At 36.4% G+C, this 19,854-nt stretch overlaps 1 protein-coding gene across 1 annotated transcript; it reads right to left on the minus strand.

Moving 5' to 3' along the window:
* Nucleotides 1-471: 471 nt before the first annotated feature.
* Nucleotides 472-2,270, minus strand: LOC107779434 (uncharacterized). Its single transcript, XM_016599865.2, has 6 exons — nucleotides 2,086-2,270; nucleotides 1,811-1,924; nucleotides 1,469-1,718; nucleotides 1,212-1,326; nucleotides 878-1,042; nucleotides 472-735 (listed from the first exon to the last, which is right to left on the minus strand). The coding sequence occupies exons 1-6, from the start codon at nucleotides 2,173-2,175 to the stop codon at nucleotides 699-701; spliced, it is 771 nt and encodes a 256-aa protein (XP_016455351.1). The 5' UTR covers nucleotides 2,176-2,270; the 3' UTR covers nucleotides 472-698.
* Nucleotides 2,271-19,854: the final 17,584 nt, after the last annotated feature.

The raw sequence follows: 19,854 nt of genomic DNA on the forward strand, positions 1-19,854 counted from the left end.
GGGTACTACTGTCTTTTGGTTACTAGTTAGAAACAATGGTTTGAGGTTATGTCGAAGTTATCTTCTTTTATAGTAGGACATTTGCATTTGGTTTGTATTAAGAGTAGACTGACTTCAAATAATATAGTAAGAGAGATTGAAAGATTTGCTTTGTTGTGTGAGCTTTAACTTGGTTCCAGACAGGGCCGCCCAAACTTTTTAGGGGCCCCATTTCCTAATAATAGTATATGTGTATATTATTATTTTCTTAAAAAATATTAAATACTATGGTATAAAAACTCCTAAAAAAATTATAAAAAAGAGGAATTTTTTTTGGAATAGTGCTTAATTTTTATGTATATTTAAAACTAAGGTCTATTATTGAAATTTAGCTTTAGGCCACCAAATTTGTTGAGTCGCGCTTCTGAAAAAAAATTGAAGTATATAACTTAAAACTCTTAAATTATTTCGGTACTAACTAAACCATCCAAATTCCAAAAGCATCAACCACATGAAGGATTATGCATATACTGATATGGTTACTAGTGTAGCATTACAAGTACAGCTCATAATCCATGGAATTTTACACTAGTTTCCAGTAGATTGCATGCAAGTACTTATACATGGTTCAGTTGTACAATAAATTCTGTTGCTTATCCTGTAATTCTCTCATTTATATTTTACACCTAGATATGCGGCTTGATTGGTTCCCCTGTTTATCAAAGTTTTGGGATAGTAATCTGTAAAAGTCCGTCCCTGCATCGTAAAACACTCATGAATTCCAGAATTTTAATACAAATATTTATGTAATGAAACATTCCAACAACCTCTTTTCTTAACTCAAAACATTAAGCATGTAGAAATAACAGGTAAATGATAACAAGTTTTGACAACTTACACAAACTCAGCTGAGGCGCTATCCTTGTTGGCATTATTTGGAAGAGGCCAGAAAACCCGATAAGGTCCCTGTACAATCTCCCTTTTGTGATAAGACGATACAGAGTCATTCGACTTTGTTGCCACTTTCGACCATTGTGTTGAACGATTTCCAGAAACTATTAAGCTGTCGAGGACATAACACTCGTTTATTAGACCAATACGAATTCTGAATTCGTCACTGCCTCATTGCAGAAGATGCTCTTTTAAGATGAACTTTATGCAACATGATCATCCCTTATAATTAAGGGATGACCGTGGAACAAAAGACTAATGGATAATTGCAAGTTATTTACCTTTTTTCACTGATTTCTACCTTTATATCATTTATATTGACACCGGGAAGTTCTATCGATACGATGTACATGGATCCAGATTCTGCAACATCCATCCTAGGAGACCATTTACTTCCTGTATTAGCAAAACAAAAAGTGAATTTTTAAACATTCTGAAGAGGCTGTACCCTCAATTTCTAGAACAAAAAGCATTACTGCAATACATTATTAATTCCAGCAAAAAACGCCAATCAAAGCAAAGCTACATCTTTGTTTACCATTGGATTGAAGTCCATTTCTTCTTTCTTTCAATTGGGAGCGCGACTTTTCATTAATTCCTGTACTTGGCCTAGCAAATTTCGGAGCTTCTGTTGCAGTTTGATTGTATTTGCGACCTTGTGCAACATACTGGAATTCTTTATTAGTAGGTCTAGAATACATTGGTCCTTCAGAAGCAATAGAACTCTTTTTTGCACAACTATTAGGCTTTAAAGGCAAGGCAGATTCAGTACTACAACTTCCCAGCCCCTAGGCAAAACAATAAGAAAGAAAAGGTCAATTATCAGAGAGCACAATCTCTTTGAAACTAAGGAATAATATTTCTGTTTTTATTCACAGACCTGTTCACTTGAGTTGAGCCTCATGAAACAAGCTTGAGAACTGGAACTTTGTCGTGCATAATTCATTCTGTTATCATACCTCGGAACCGCAGAATTCAAACTACTGCTACAGCTCTGATATTCAAACAAGTGAAAAGCCAAATATTGCATTAGCAAATAACACATCTCTATAGAGAAAGAACAGTATATGCATAGATGGGTGAGAACTGAGAAGAGAAAATAGAGGAAATAATTTTCTAAACGAAACATAGTGATATATAGAAGAAAGACAGTACCATAGGAAACAGATGAGTGGAAATATCATCATGGGAAGCCAAATGAGAAGAAATCATGTTCATTCTTCGTCTCACAACTTGACTCTCCATTTTTCTCTGCTTCTTCAAACACACTGAATACAGAGGTACCCGAGTTTCTGTGTGAATATAGAATAGATACTGATATTCTTCGCAGACGTGGGATTTTAAGATGCAAGATTTTTGGATATGGTGATGACGATATAGGCAGATTTTTTTTAGTGTACTTTTTTTGTGGAAAAGATCTTATTCCAAAAATATCGGCACTTAGATTCTTTTGGGCTGCTTCGGACTGGATATTTTTCCTTTCTTTACTTTTTTTTTCCCCTAAAACATAATTAAGAAATGATAAAGATGACTTATTTCAGTAACCCTTTCTTTAGGCATATTCATTTCATTGCTGTAACCAGTAACCACTGTTGTGATTTCTATGTGGCCCATCTTGTCTCGTCAATTTCTCACCGTTTCCGTTTTAAAGTGGAGATTATAATTTTTGCCTCAATGGTATGTTTATTTAATACCCTAAAAACCTCTTTAAACTATTATATTTTTGTTACTTTCCTACTTAAACTATTCGGTGTCTCCAAAACTTTCCTAAACTATATTGTCACTCATATTAAAACTCCCTCATCGCTCACCTGGCATAACATGTATAGATACTCGCTTGGGAGCACGTTGTAGCTGAAAAAAATCATCAAAATGGCCCACCTAACAGATAATAATGTCTAATTAGCCTAAACCTCTTTCAAATTTATTTTTTGTAATAAATATTCTCCTTATTTCAGTTATATTCATCTTTCTTCCTCATTTTTCACCACTCTTCTTTGTTTTTCACCTTTTTCTCCATTCTTTAACCTTTTTTCTTCAATTCTCCATATGGGTTTTCTCTCGAAAAATTTCTCCATCTCTTGTTTCCTCCGAAATTATTTATTCTCTTTCTTGTTTTAGTCTTCTTTCCTGTCTTATACATATTGTTGAAAGAATACCAATTTAAATCTTTTTATTAAACTCAACATCTTGTAAAGAATAAATTTGAATCTCTTGAACCTTCTTTATGTAATCTGGAATTAGATAATGTTATTGCTGGGCAATTAATTTTTTATTTGCTCAATTTTATTTTGTGTAATCTTTTTTATGTAATACAAGATGACTTTTAAGAAATACAATACTATATGCATTTGTTTATATTTTAACTGTGCTACAAAGTGAATATAAATAAGGACTTATCAATTAGAGTCTAGCATAAAGTACAATCACAATTAAACATAAAATTAACACAGTACATTAGATATTATTTTGGCCAAAACTCTTAGAATTAATCAACCATCCCAGAGTAATACATCATGAGTAAACTGTATAAAAAACTCTTTAAAAACCATAAGTTAATATAGTTAGACATACGCAACATGGGGTTTTAATATATAGGGGAATATAGTTCGGGGGGATGGGAGGTTTAGGGACCCGAGATAGTTTAAGTAGGTAACTAACAAAATAGTGAAAGTTTAGGCGGATTTTAGGCTGAGTTGAATAGTCATATGTAGTGCTACATGGCACATTTTTTAAATAATTAGGAGAGTGTACTACACGCACCTCTAAGAATACAATGAGGAGTTTTTAATACGAAGGGCAATATAGTTCAGGAGAGTTTTGGGGACACTGAATAGTTTAAGTGGGAAACTGACAAAAACATGATAGTTTGGAAGATTTTAGAGTATTAACTCAAATTTTGGCTAAAAAAACAAAATATGAGTTCTGATATCACATCTTTAGTTGTCACTTTTATCTTATTTTAGTTGTGGTAGTGATTTCAAATTTAATTCCTTTTTGGTATTTTGTTGAATTTTCCTTTAAATATTCAGTAAAATAAGTGTTACAGCTCTTAAATAAACACAGCCTTTTTCCAGCTTATTTCATCGTTAACATTCATAGTTTACATTCTATGCTCTTTCAGCAACATTCGATTCTCTTAAAAAAAGGACTGAATTTCAAAATTTTATTATCCATTTAATTCATTTAGATTCTTACACTTTCACAATTTTTTACTTCATGTGAAAATATGTCTCTCTTTATATGACGCAACCCTTACGTCATAAGTCATAAGTGTCCCTGCCAAGTATAACTAGCAAATCTCACAAGTCAATAAGTGTCCACTGCCAAATAGAACTAGCAATCCTCTGGCCTTAATATATTCAAGAGTTGATTTCTCAAACAGTGATTGAACTTACATTTTCTCTACTAAGTTAATATTTATAATTTTAAAGTCACTGCTTTTATGATTTGTAACCCAAAAGATAAATTTATCGGTACATTCTCTAACTCTGACCGAAAAGTTTAAGTATAGGTATGCGAAAAAAATTATTTTGTGGGTAGCAAATATGTTTACCCACTAATCTAAATAATAAAGAGTACAGAAGTGGGTCGTGGGAAAGGGATAAAAGTCAAAGGTTTTATGTGTATTTGGGTTTAAGTAAAAAAAAAAGAAAGGGTTATGTATATTTTACTGGGTAAATATATTTACCGACTTAAAGAAGTTAAAAGAAAACAGTGTTGACTTGGAAAGACACATTGGCAGAGGCGGATGTAGTATAGTATATATGGATTCAACTGAACCCATAACTTTCGATGTCGAGTAAAACTTTGTATGTAAAAATTCATTAAAATTGCAAAAAGTGTAGATATGAACCCATAACTTTAAAAATATAATGAGTTCAATGTTAAAAACCTTAAAATTGAAACCATATGATTTAAATCCTGGATCCGTCTCTGGGCATTTTAGCTGATTTGGCATGTTTATTAGGCTTTTCGATCAAAGTCGACGAATTTTTCAGCTATATTTATTTTTAAAGTACCAAATTGTAAGTTCAATGACTTCATATTACAAATTTATTAAAGTGATTTTAGTGGAAAGTATAGAAGTTGGATGACCATAGAAAAATTAACCAATATTAAAGGAAGATGTTTAATGGAAAAATGCATGAGTGCCCCTGACTTATACTCGGATTTTTAACTACACATTTTATTTTTGCGGGAATCCTATTACACCTCTAAACTTTTTTTAAAATGGAATTAGTATACCCTTAGTGCTGATGTGCCGGAAGAGAGTGTATGTCACTCTCTTTGGGAGAATAAGAAAGACAGAAAAAGTTGAAATTTTATTTTTATAATATTTTTTTATAAAATACTATTTTTCTATTTTTCTTTTCTCTTGGTTTTCTTTCTCTTTTCCTTTTCTTTACTCTAGTTTCTTTACTTATATACTTGGTCGGAAATTAGCTTCGGCATTCTCCATAATCTTCGGCAAAATCGAGTCCAGATTTTATTCTTTAAGTTTTATTTGTTGAACCACAATTTTGAAGAGAGCGAGGAAGAAGAATTTGGTTATTGATCCGTCACCGGAAAAAAAATTTGCACCGGAAAAAATGGAGTATTTGAAATTCCGACCACCATTTTCAGCTTATATTCGTTTTTCTTTTGCTTTTCCTCCTTCTCTTCCTCCCACACATAAATTACACTTTCAAGAAAAATTTATATATATATATATAAAATAAAACATCACTCAGATCGGGATAAAAAACTATCGCCGGAAAAAAAAAATTCGCCGAAAAAAATGAAGTCCTTGAAATTCCGACGACCACCATTTTATGCCGCCGGTGACCAAAACAAAAAGAAAGAGAATGAAATAACAAAAAAATGAGAATAATAAGAAATAAGAAAAAAGGAAAGGAAAAAGAAGAAAGAATAAAAAAAAGTACTAAATATACATCTGGTAGCGCGTGTAGTTCACCACTTGCCAAGAGTTTGGTTGTCTAGTTTTCGGGTGGTATTTATTCCATAATATGATTCCCGCAAAGATAAAGTGTGTAGTTGAAAATTCGGGTACAAGTGAGGGGTACTTATGCATTTTTTCATATTTTAACGGGAAAGAAACGGATATTTAAAGGGTTCTTTTTCCTTTTGCCCTTTTGAAAATTTCTTCCTTTTGTAACTATTTTGTAAATCCATGCTAGATTAAGCAACTTCCTAATTATTTTTCCAAAATTTTTGGATCTTTTTAATTATAAACTGTTTGATATTTCTTTCTTTTTTTGTAACATATTTAAAGCCTTATTTTAAAAAATGAAAAAGTTATTCATTCCCATAAAAGTTATTTCGAAACAGACCTAGTTAGAACTTGAAATCAACAGAAATTTTCATATTTCAATTAGGGTTCATGGAGAAGGAAAAGGGGAAATCATTTGAAAGAGAGATTTTGTGTTTTCAATTAGAAAATGAGCAAAAGAACTGTCTAGAGTGTTACTCAGCCCCTATATATTTGGGTCATACTACGTTGTAAAAACAAAACAAACTAAAATCTGATACAAATAAATAATGGGCTAGGCCCAATTACTCCAGCTCGCTAGTGTTGGCCCAATCTTCAGGTAACTCCAATACCCCCCTCAAGTTGGAGGGTGGACACACACCCAACTTGCCGGTCAATGTGCGATGGTGCAAACTTGTCAAAGATTTGGTAAACATGTGAGCTAGTAGGAACATAAGACAAAGAAATGAGTCCATTCGCCAATTTGGTGTGAATGAAATGATAGTCGACTTTGATGTGTTTGGTCGCTCATGGAACACTGGATTCTTGGCTATATGAATTGCAGCTTGGTTGTAGCACAGGATAGGAACTGAAAGAATAATAGAGAGACCCAAATCATGTAATAGTCGGACAAACCAAGCCAACTCAGCCACCACTCTACTCATAGCTCTGTATTCTGCCTCAGCTGTGACAGAGAAACAATGTGATAGTTTTTAGATTTCTAACTTATGAGACTACCACCCAATTGAATACAAAAACCAGAAACAGATCACCTAGAGTCGGGGCAAGCTGCCTAATTACTGTCACAACTAGCCAACAAAGATAAATTACTAGAATTATTCAGCAAGACTCCAAAATCAGAAGTGCCCTTTAAGTATCGCAAGACATGTAAATCGGCAGTCGTATGTGGAACTATAGGTCTTTGTAAAAATTGACTTAAATGTTGGACATCAAAATATAAATCTAGTCTATTGTGAGTCAAAAAATTTAGTTTCCCAACTAGACTCCTATAACTTTCAGGCTTACGTAGCAGCTCTCCAACATCAGAATGCAATTTATGGCTCATTTTCAATAGACTAACAACAACAGAGACTTCAACACAATTGTATTCAGACAACAAATAATAGATAAACTTTTTCTGACGCAAAAGGATACCTGACTTAAGATAACAAACCTGAATACCCAAAAAGTAATTAAGCAAGCCCGGGTCCTTAATCTTGAACTGGTCATCCAGAAAAGCTTTAGGAGCGGAAATCCCAGACAAGTCATCCTCGGTCACAATAATGTCATCCACATAAATAACTATAAGGGTACTAAAGCAATCCGTTTTCTTAATGAACAAGGAATAGTCATTCAAGGAGTGATTATACCCCCTAGAGTGAAGTGCATGAGATAGCTTGACATACCACTGCTTAGATGCATGTCTTAAGGCATAAAGAGACTTTTGCAACTTGCATACCAAAGTAACAGATCCAGAAGAAGTAGAAGAAGTAGAGGAAACAGAAAGACCTTGAGGAAGTTTCATATAAATTTCTTCATCTAGATCCCCATGCATAAATGCATTATGAACATCCAACTAAAACATGGGCCACTATGTTTTAACAGCAACAACAACCAAACACCTAATAGTGTACACTTTAACAACTGGAGAAAAAGTTTCATTAAAATTAATTGCTTTTGACTGAATATCTCCTCTAACCACTAATCTAATTTAGTATCTTTCTATACTTTCATCAGCTTTGTATTTAATTTTATACATCCAATTACACTCTATAGGCTTCTTCCCGGCAGGTAGTTCAATATTCCATGTTTGGTTTGCTTCTAGGGCCTCAAGCTCTTTCCTCATGGACTCCTGCCAAGAAGGAATAACAACATCCTGAGTGTAAGAATGAGGCTCTTCTGCAGCATATGTTGTAGCAAACATGAGTGAAAATGTGGAGCAGGAAGCAGATGAAGGAAGTTGGGCCACATAATCTTTCAAATGAGTGGGGAGCTGATGGGCTCTGGAGCATTTTCTCACTTCAGGAACCGAGAAAGGTGCTAACCCAACAGGAATAGAGGTGGGATCAACAGTAGTGTGAATAGAGGTAGAATCATCAATAGTATTAGACACTTCAAGAGTAGGGAGAAGAGTATCTGGAGGGACAAAAGGAGTAGGAACAGTACTAAGAGAAGAATCATAGAAAGTAGGTATAGAATAAGCAAGATAAGAAGAAGCAGAAAATGACAGCACATAAGGGAATACACACTCATGAACGGTGAAATCCCTAGAGTAGATAACAAACTTAGTGGTTAGATTGTACATTTGTACCCCTTTTTAGCAAAGGGATAGCCAATGAACACACAAGGAGATGCTTTAGGTTGGAACTTATCTTTATGACACTTGGGAACACTAGCATAACAGAGGCAACCAAAAGGGTTTTAATGAGAATAAGAAGGAGAAACCCCATAAAGTAATTCAAATAGAGTCTTATTGGACAAAACTGTAGAGGAAAATCTATTAATAAGATAAGTTGCTATTAAAACACATTCTTTCCAAAACTTGGTAGGAAGATTGGGTTGAAACAATAAAGCTCTTGAGGTTTATAGTAGATGTCTATATGTTGTCTCTATCACACCATTCTGTTATGGTGTGTGCGGGCAAGTTATTTGATGTATGATACCATTTTCAGAAAATAAAAAAAATAAAAAATAAAAAAGCTAAATAGCTGAGTTAGAGGAGCCAAGTTCCAAAGCATTATCACTCCTAACCTTTTGGAAATAAATTTGGAACTGTGTTTTGACCATGGCTATAAATGCCTTAAGTAGGATAAAAGCATAACTCTTGGATTGTAAAAGACGTGTCTATGTTGCTCTGCTATAGTTACTAACTATTGTCAAATAATACTTTGCTCCAAAATAGGTTTGGGTGTGGTATGGTCCCCAAGTGTTAACATAAATAAGTTGGAGTAACGAAGTGGAATGGGAAGAACTATCTGAGAAGGGTAATCTAGGTTGTCTAGCTAAAGAAAAATAGTACAAATAAAAGACTGTTTAGCAGATCAATCATTAGAAATAGAAGGTATATGCTTTATTGGAACAAAAGGAACATGCCCCAACCTATGATGCCAAAGAATATCATTTGTATTCATATTTTTTCAGAAAAGTAGAAGAAGGTAAAGTAGAGATATAAGTGGGATTCACATTTTGCACATTTTTCTAAACAATAAAAGAAGGTAAAGTAGAGACAAAACCTGGATTCACATTTGAACATTTGCATGCAATGAAAATTCAACATTTTGTACTACATTATTGAAGGCAGAAACAGAGTTAGATGGTGTGGGAAGAGCAGAATAGTTGAGGTAAAATTTGTATAATCCTTGGTTCATTCTACCAAGTTCCAGAAGCTTCTTCATAGAATGAGCATGTAGAATTATACAAGAAAGAAAAGTGAATAGCACATAATAATTAAATTGTGTAATTAGCTTACTCACAGAAATTATATTGTAATGGAAAGATGGAATATACAGGACATGGTGTAGAGTGAAAGATGCTAACAAAGTGAGAGAACCTGTACACGTTACCTTAACTTTATAACCATTAGGAAGAGAAACTAAGTAAGGAACTGGAAGAGGTGTAATATTAAAAAGTTTGTCCTTATTTGAAGTCATGTGGTCAGTTACTACTGAATCCACTATCCAAACCCTTTCAGCCATACTAGTTAATATACACATAGTAGAACTACCATTTAAACTCACAGACAAAGAAGAAGTACTGCCATCAAATTTGGCAGATCCCACTAGAACAGGTTGAGGCCCTGAATCACCGAGTGTAGACTAATTGAGAAATTGCATCAACTCGGAGTACTACTCTTTGGTGAGACCAGGATCCAAAGAGTTTTGATCAGTTGAAGAGTACGACGAAGTAGATTCAGAAATCTGCCCCTCAGCACTTGCAGCACTACCAAACTTTATACCTTTGTGAATTTGAAATTTGGTGGAAAACCATGTAGTTTGTAGTATTTTTCAATTGTATGACCAGGTTTCTTACTATACTTGCAAGACAAAGTAGCCTTAAACTAATCAAAATTGGATTTTTGGTTGTTGTGATCAAAGTTTACCCTTTGTGTATATTATTTTGTAGGTGGAGATTGAGAAAGGAATATGTTAGAGTTTGCATGAAAAGAGGCTGACTCTGAGTTAAAATAGGTGTTGGAACAACTTGTCTTTGTTTTTCATCTAGCAACAATATGTTGTAAACAGTATCAAGGGAAGTGGGTGCATCATCAAGATGTTGCTCCTAACCCTCACATAAACCTCATTTAGACCCATAAGGAATTGGTGAACCTTGTCCTCTTCCTTCTCCTTTTGGAGACCCTCTTTAGCAGCACAAGTACAAGAATTTTCATGGTTGGTGCACATAACCCCCCTCCCCCCCAATTCATCCCAGAGTTTCTTAAGTTTTTTGAAATATAAAGCTATGTCGAGAGTCCCTTGATAAGTAGATGAAAGTTCTCTATTTATTTCAAAGACCTTAGTTCCATTAACAATCCCATATATATTATTCAATTGTTTCCAGATGCTTTCAGTGGTTTCATAATATTGTACACTTTCAGCTATATCCGGAGCGAGTGAATTAATTAACCATGATATGATCATGTTATTGCACCTGTCCCACTGTCTACACTAAGGAGAATCCGCATTAGTCTTGTTGCAAGACCCATCAATAAAATCTATTTTATTTCTAGCAGACAGAGGCCATAAATAATAAAAGCACAAGTTATATATTTATCGATCGGCCAAAAATAATTATATTAGTTAGCCAAATATATTCATGAAAGGCATTTTGGTTCATCTGAAATAATTCGACTTCTTTGATTCTGTCGCCGGCAAACGAAAGAAAGCAGTAGTTCATGGCTCAGTCTCCCTATCGAAGGCTTTCTTTGTTCATTTTCTGATCAACAGAGTTCAGAGAATTGGTCGGAAAAAAGAACCCTCCATCGGATTCTTACACCATTCTACGGTGGAGTTTTCTATTAATTACATGTGATAATGATTCTAGCAAGGTGCAGAGAACATGGTTTTCCCCCCAATCCTCATCGGCCATTTCCCCCTTTGTCCGCTATCAGAACCCATCCCCTCGTCCCTTCGCCATTTTCGTCGGTGGAACTCCATTTTCGGAGCTTCAAAATCAAACACCATTTTTGGGCATAACTTGTATTCAACATCAAACACCATTTCTAGACTACCAATTCGCCCTTCCCAGATTCCACTCCATCTATTTTTAATTTAGATTTCTTGGTTGGTCTAAATTTCCGAGAAAGCACAAAAATATTCAAAGTTTCTTCTTCCTATTTGAATGAGAAATACATAGAGTATTGCTCCAACTCGTCGCAATCCATCACAACCAGATTTCCGTTAACTTCAAGGGCTGCAATCCAGGTTTTATTGTTCCTATCTTGTCTTTATATTTTAATAGTTTAATATTTTAGCGTAATTGTATCTCCTTGCCTGTCTATTTTATTCTTGAATATTTAGTTGGTATTTTCCCTAGCATTGTCAAATTAATTGCATTAGTGATAGCTTTGCCTACTTGTTTATATTGTTATCTACCTGCTTACACCTTTATTTTGAATCTTTATTTCAAATATTCCCTAGTAGTTATGTTCTAGTTTTGCACATTATTTTGTGATATTAGGTTGTAGATTATAGCCCCCTTTAGCTCTTGTATTGTATTGTATTCCTTCATCTATTTTTCTATCCTTTATTTGTAGATTATAGTTCCTTTAGTTCCTTTATTTTATTTCTTCACCTATTTTTCTATCCTTTAGTTGTAGATTATAGTTCCTTTATTTTCTTTCTTCACCTGTTTTCCTGACTTTTAGTTGTAGATTATAGTTTCCGTTAGTTCCTTTATTTAATTTCTTCACCTGTTTTGCGACCTTTAGTGGTAGATTATATTTTGGTAATTCATTTTATTTTGTCGCTTGTTTTCGGGATAGTGATTATGTAGTGACTCCTAGATTATAGTGGCTTTGGTGAACGATGGTAGGGTAAGGTCTTGTTCTCGGGGGTGTCGGCGCGTGGGAGGGGGTGCAGGGGTAAGTAGTAAGAGGGTTAAGGGAGCTACTAGGCTGAGAGTGGGGTCTTTGGAACATAAGAACTCTGACTGGAAAATATGTAGAGTTAGCGAAGATTCTCGAGATAAGGAAGATTAATATAGCTTGTGTAAAGGAGACTAGGTGGGTAGGAGATAAGGCACGGGATGTGGTCAGTTTCAAACTTTGGTATTCTGGGAGGGTAGGGGGAAGGAACGGGGTTGGTATATTGGTTGATAAGGACCTCCGTGAACTAGTAGTGGAGGTTAGGAGGGTAAATAACAGGGTGATGACTTTTAAGCTAGTAGTTTGAGGTTTTACTTTGAACATAATCAGTGCATACGCACCCCAAGCAGACTTGGATGAGGAAGTCAAAAGGCGTTTCTGGGAGGATTTGGATGATATGGTGTGTAGTATCCCACATACCGAGAAGATTTTCATAGGAGGGGATTTTAATGGCCATATTGGAGCGACGTCTGAGGGATATGATGATGTGCATGGTGGATTTGGTTTTGGAGATAGAAACAAAGGAGAAACGTCTCTACTAGATTTTGCTAGATCATTTGATTTGGTGATAGCAAACTCGAGTTTCCCGAAGAAGAAGGAGCACTTAGTCACCTTTCGGAGTTCGATGGTCGAGACTCAGATTGATTATTTACTCTGCAAGAAGTACGATAGAGGTCTTTGCATGGATTATAAGGTCATCCCGAGTAAGTACCTCTCGACCTTTCAGAGGCTCCTGTACATGGACCTTGAGATCATAAGTAAGAGGAGGAAGAGAGAGAAGTATATCTAATATAAGATAAAGTGGGGAGCCTTGACGGAAGCTAAAGTGCGGGAGTTGGGGGTCAAGCTAGTGACTATGGGGGCTTGGAGGAGTAGTGGAGACGCAAACGCTATGTGGACCTCGACTGTGCAGTGCATTAGGGAATCCATGAAAGAGGTATTAGGGGTTTCAAAGGGTTACTCTGGTAGTCACAAGGGAAACTAGTGGTGTAATGGAGAGGTGCAAGGAAAAGTGAAAATCAAGAAAGCAGCGTATCTAAAGCTAGTGAAAAGTGTAGACGGGGAGGAGATTAGGGCGAATATGGAGCATTATAAGTTGGCTAAGAAAGAGGTAAAGCTAGCAATTATAGCAACCAAGACTTCAACTTTTAGTCGTTTGTATGAGGAACTCGAGGGACGAGGTAGAGATAAGAGGTTGTTCAGGCTAGCCAAGGCACGATAAAGGAAGGCACGTGACTTGGACCAAGTGAAGTGGATCAAGGACGAAAAAGGTAAAGTTTTGTTGAATGGGGGGCTTATCTGTCGGAGATGGCAGACCTACTTCCATAGTCTCTTGAACGAGGAGGGGGACATGAGCATTGTCCTGGGTGATTTGGAATTCTCCGGAACTCATTGTGACTTTGGGTATTGTAGGCGGATTAGTATTGATGAAGTTGAGGGGGTTATGCGTAAGATGAGCAGGGGCAAAGCGACCGGGCCGGATGAAATCCCGGTAGAGTTTTGGAAGAGTGCGGGCAAGACAGGCTTGGAGTGGCTCACTAGGTTATTTAATATTATTTTTAGAACGAAGAAGATGGCCGAAGAGTGGAGGTAGAGCACGATGGTTCCTATATTCAAGAACAAGGGTGATATCTAAAATTACAATAACTATCGGGGTATTAAGCTGCTTAGCCATATTATGAAAGTCTGGGAGAGAGAGGTAGAACTAAGGGTGAGAAGAGTGTGTCTATTTCTGAGAACCAGTTTGGGTTTATACCGGGGCGTTCGACTACAGAAGCCATCTACCTTGTTTGGAGATTGATGGAGCAGTATAGAGAGAGAAAGAAGGACTTGCATATGGTGTTCATCAACTTAGAAAAGACGTATGATAAAGTTCCGAGGGAGGTTTTGTGGAGATGTTTGGAGGCTAGAGGTGTACCTGTTGCCTACGTTATGCTGATTAAGGACATGTATGATGGAGTAAAGACCTGAGTGAAGATGGTGGGTGGTGACTCAGGCCATTTTCCGGTTATGATGGGGTTGCATCAGGGGTCGGCACTCAACCCTTTTTTGTTTGCTCTAATGATGGCCATACTGACATGCCACATCCAAGAGGAGGTGCTGTGGTGCGTGATATTTGCAGATGATATTGTATTGATTGACGAGATTCAAGACGATGTGAACGCGCAATTAGAGGTATGGAGGCAAACCCTAGAATCTAAAGGTTTCGAGTTGAGCAGCACTAAGACAGAATACTTTGAGTGTAAGTTCAGTGGAGAGACTCAAGAAGGGGAAGGGGATGTGATGCTGGACTCGCAGGTCATCCCTAGGAGAGGGAGTTTTAAGTACCTTAGATCTATTATTCAGGGGTATGGGGAGAATAATAAAGATGTCACACATCGTATTGGGGCGGGATGGATGAAATGGAGACTCACTTCCGGTGTTTTGTGTGACAAGAAAGTGCCACTGAAACTTACGAGTAAGTTCTACTGAGTGGTGGTTAGACCAACAATGTTGTATGGGGCTGAGTGTTAGCCAGTCAAGATCATTCATGTACAGAAGATGAAGGTAGCAGATATGAGGATGTGTAGATGGATGTGCATGCACACTAGGTTAGATAAGATCAGAAATGAGGTTATTCGTGACAAGGTGGGTGTGGCCCCTATTGAGGACAAGATGCGTGAAGCATGGCTTAGGTGGTTTGGTTATGTGAGGAGGAATAGCACAGACGCCCTGGTGAGGAGGTGTGAGAGGTTTACATTAGAGGGCCTACAAAGAGGTAGAGGTAGGCCAAAGAAGGGTGGGAAGAGGTGATTAGGCAAGACATGGCACAATTTCAGCTGACCGAGGACATGACCCTTGATAGGAATGTATGGAGGTTAAGGATTAGGGTAGTAGAGTAGGTATTATAGAGTGTTCATAATAGTGGTATTGGAACGCAGTCTCGCTTTCTATTGGTAGTAGGTTTTTTTGACTAACCGCTATTTTCTTTCATTGGTGATCAACTTACTATCTTGTCGTTTTTATTCTACTTTTATATGGCTTTTTAGTATTATCCCTTATTGTCTATATTTTCATTAATGTGGTGCTTATGCTTTTCTGAGCCGAGGGTCTATTGGAAACAACCTCTCTATCCTCACAAGGTAGGGGTAAGGTCTGTGTATACACTATACTCCCCATACCCCACAGTGTGGGATAATATTGGCTATGTTATTATTGTATTCCTAGCAAATAGAGATACAATCATACTTCTCCTCTATTCCCCAAAACCAGTCCCTGAAAAAGTCATAGCAACCAAAGATACCCTTGTTACATCGAAAGTAAGAAGGAATAATGTACCAGAAGTTTCAGGAGTGTATGTAGGTTAAGAAGAAGTTGAGCTCGGAGCAGGATTAACCATAATGACAGGGGATAACCAAACACTTCACCCCAAAATAGTATATAACCGCCAGCAAACTCATACCAAAGAAGAGTCATATAGTCGAGAAAAACACCTTTAGTTCGAAATCTGGACAAAAATCCCAATGAAAATTTCGGATTTAAAACTCCGCCAAAAATCAAAATGGCAAAGAGAAATTTGATGAAACTGAACGAGGGTAACACAACTCGATGTAAAATAGCGGGGACTACCGGATTACCCTCTCTGATACCATGTTGAAACTTGAAATCAACAGAAATCTTCATATTACAATTAGGGTTCATGAAGAAGGAAAATGGAAAATCAATTGAGAGATAATGTAACGACCCGACTTGTCATTTTAAGAATTAACGCCTCGTTCAGTGACTTAAGGTCTCGATCAGCTTCGCAATATGTATTATGACCTACGGGTGTGGTCGAGTTTGAATTACTGAGGATTCGTAATTAAATTAAAAGAACAATCCTTATTTAGAAGCTTAAATGTAAAGAGTTGACCGGAAAGTTGACTTTTGAGCAAACGGCTCCGGAATGGAATTTCGATGATGTCAATAACTCCGTATGGTGATTATAGACTTAGGAGCGTGTCCGAAAAATTATTTGGAGGTCTGTAGTTGAATTAGACTTGAAATGGAGAAAGATCAATTTTTGGAAAGTTTGACCGGGGGGTTGACTTTTTGATTTCGGGGTCGGAATCGGATTCTGGAAATTTGAATAGCTTTGTTATGCCATCTCTGACTTGTATGAAATATTTGAGGTCATTCGGACATGGTTTGGGAGGTTTAGACGTCGTTTGTGGAATTCGGAAATTTCTAAGTTCATTAGGCTTGAATCCGTGTGTAATTCTTGTTTTCGGTGTTGTTGAAGGTGATTTGAAGGTTCGACTAAGTTTGTATTATGTTATGGGATGCGTTGGTATGTTTGGTTGAGGACCCGAGGGCCTCGGGTGTGTTTCGGATCATTTTGGGCTACTTTGGATGCTGATTTTCTGATATCTAACAGTTGGCTTCTAGGATTTTGTTCGCGAAGAAGGATTTGGCTTCTGGGATTTTGTTCTTCGCGTTCGCGAAGAAGGAAATCTTTGTTGCAATGGTTTGAGTTTGGAGGCTCATATCTCACAATTTATAAGTAATGGGGAGATGGGCAGCAAATGAAAGTTATAGTCCTTTGAGTCTAATTTCCAAAAGGTTAAACCATTCGTCATTTGGAGATTTGTACAAAAGGTTATGACCATTATACTAGAGTCTGTCTGAGAAGAGTTTGAAAATGGTTGTTGGAGAATTTGTTCATCCCGAACACGACGGAAGGGTCGCGAACGCGAAGAACAAATCCATGGGCAGCAGAATAAAGTTCAAATTCGTCTCATTCTTCCATATTTGGACCAAGGAAGCTCGGGTGAGGCGATGTTTCGAGAGTATTTCAAGGGAAACGTTGGGGTAAGAATTCCTAACTTGATTTTGATTAAATTACATGAATCTATTGTTGTTTTTATCACTAAATTAGTGAATTGGGTTGAAAATGGTAGAAATCCTCTAGATTTTAATTTACAATTTGAAGGGCGATCTATTATCGGAATTTGATAATTTTGGTATGGTTGAACTCGTATCGGAATGGGTGTTAGGATTTCGTAAAAGTTTTGTCGGGTTCCGAGGGGCGAGCCCCGCTCTGACTTTTTAGAATAAAATTTTAAGTTGGTATTTTATTATCCGGAATTGTTTCCGATGAATTTTAATGAAGTGGTACAATTAATTTGGATAGATTTGAGCTGTCCGGAGGTCAATTCAAGAAAGAAGGCGATTTTGGAATATTGGCACAACTTCAATAAGGTATGTGTCTTGCTTAACCTCGAGTGGGGAAAATACCTCTTAGGCATTGAGTATTATGTGCAAATTGTGTAATTGAATACCATGTACGTGAGGTGACGAGTACGTACTTGGTTTATATGTGCAAATTTCGTTGATTAAAATCCTTAGACACCCTTATGTATTAAGTTGAAAATTATTGGCACTTATTAAATTCTCTATTTGTCATGCCTAGATTCTTGTTTGTTGAAATTATTTTTATATGATGATTTGGTGTGATTGCCACCTTGAATTTATGTGAAATATTATTTTGTTGAGTTGTTCACTCCCGGATATTTTTGTTAAGATTTTTGTGCACATTATGGTCGAGCCATGGGCTCCTTATTGTGGAAAATGATGTATTGTTGATTTCTGTGGCAAGTAGAAATATTTTAGCACTCGATGTGCAATTTGTGATATGTTGTAATATTTGAGCACTTGATGAGCCATTTGTGATATGTGAGCACTTGATGTGCAGATGTTGAAATCATATTTACTTTGGGACTACGGAACGATATTCGGGGAGATCCTCTTGCCCTGCATATTTACTTTGGGACTACAGAACGGTATTCCGGGATATCCCCCTGCCATGTATATTTACTTTGGTATAACTCAATGCCATACCTGCCATTTCATCTTGCGTTGCATATTTAAATTGGGACTACGGACGTATTCCGGGAGATCCCCCTGCCTTGCATATTTAATTTGGGACTACAGACGTATTCCGGGAGATCCCCCAGTACTGCATATTTACTTTGGGACTACAGAACGGTATTCTGGGAGATCCTCCTTTCTTGCATATTTACTTTTGGGACTACGAGGAGGCACCTCGGGAGATCGCCCATGTCTTGCATATTTACTTTTGGGATAACGAGGCGGTACCTCGGGAGTGCCCTTTATTGATAATTTCCTATGGATGCATTTGCCTTTGGTTATTTTGTTTTTTCGTGATATATAAATTCTTATGTTCTTCCGTGATGTATTATTTGATTTTATTATATGTTTTGCATTCCTTGTTGTATTGTGTTGGCTTTAGCTCCTTGTACAAGACTCTGCAGATTTGTGTTTATGGTTTTTACTAGTTTTAGAGAATTGAGTTGTTTCGAATAAAAGAAATTGTTATTATGTTTTAATTTAATAAATTTTACATCCAAATTAGTAGTCATCGATTGTTTCATTTTAATTGGAATGTCATTTTCTTCACCCAAATGGTTTCTAAAATAAATTCATTCCTTTGTTGATTTCTTACTTGATTTAAAAATTTTAACCTTACTTAGTGAAAGTAAATTGATCTTGCGGATCTTATATACATTGATATTTTGACATGTGAGTGGTCCGTGTGATGGTGATAGAAATATGGGCACGAGGTGCCGTGAAAAAATATGACAATGGACAGAGACCCGTAATTTTTATGATTGTAAAATGAGGTGTCATATGGTGACTTTTACTTGAAACTATATTTATTGAAAAGTATTATATACTGAAGATTATTATTTGAAAAACATATAGGCGAAAGAATTTATATTTGAAGGACTTGATTAATTGGTTGTACTTGTGTTCCTTATTCGTCTGAGCAATAATTATGATGTTCTTGTTGCATTGTTGTTATATCACTGATTGATTTTGTTGTTATCATTGCTAGTTATTTTCCAGTATTATTTTGTATACTATATTGCACAGGTTATTAGACTAGTGAGTGTCTCGACTATACCTTGTCTCTACTCCACTGAGGTTAGTCTTGATACTTACTGGGTACCGACTGTGGTGTACTCATACTACACTTCTACACATTTTTGTGCAGAGCTAGATATTGGAGATATCGGACTTGTGCAGAGTTAAAGCGGGACCGTAAGGATTCAAGGTAGAGCTGCTTGGTCGTCGCAGTCCCTTGGAGTCATTTCATTTCATTGTACTGTTAATTTTTAATCAAACAGTATTGTATATTTGGTCCTCGTGATCATCCCATGTATTTAGTTAAAGTTCGTCACTCAGTACTACTAGTCTTGGGAGGTTGTATATTCATATTTATTCCGCTGTTAGTTTTGGTTACTTTAAAAAAATGGCTTTAAAATGTAATAGAAATCGGCTTACCTAGTCTTAGAGACTAGGTGCCATCACGACGCCTGTGGTGGGATTTCGGGTCGTGATAAGTTGGTATCAGAGCTCTAGGTTCATAGGTTCTATGAGTCACGAACGAGTTTAGTAGAGTCTTGCAGATCGGTACGGAGACGTCTGTACTTATCTTCGAGAGGCTACAGAGCTAGTAGGAAGAATTCACTTCTTTCATTCCTTATCGTGCGACATTTATTCATCTTGAAGCATATATCTTATGTTCTTTTACATCCACTCGTGTATA

Source organism: Nicotiana tabacum, chromosome 2, assembly GCF_000715075.1.
Source record: "Nicotiana tabacum cultivar K326 chromosome 2, ASM71507v2, whole genome shotgun sequence".
NCBI classification, from domain to species: domain Eukaryota; kingdom Viridiplantae; phylum Streptophyta; class Magnoliopsida; order Solanales; family Solanaceae; genus Nicotiana; species Nicotiana tabacum.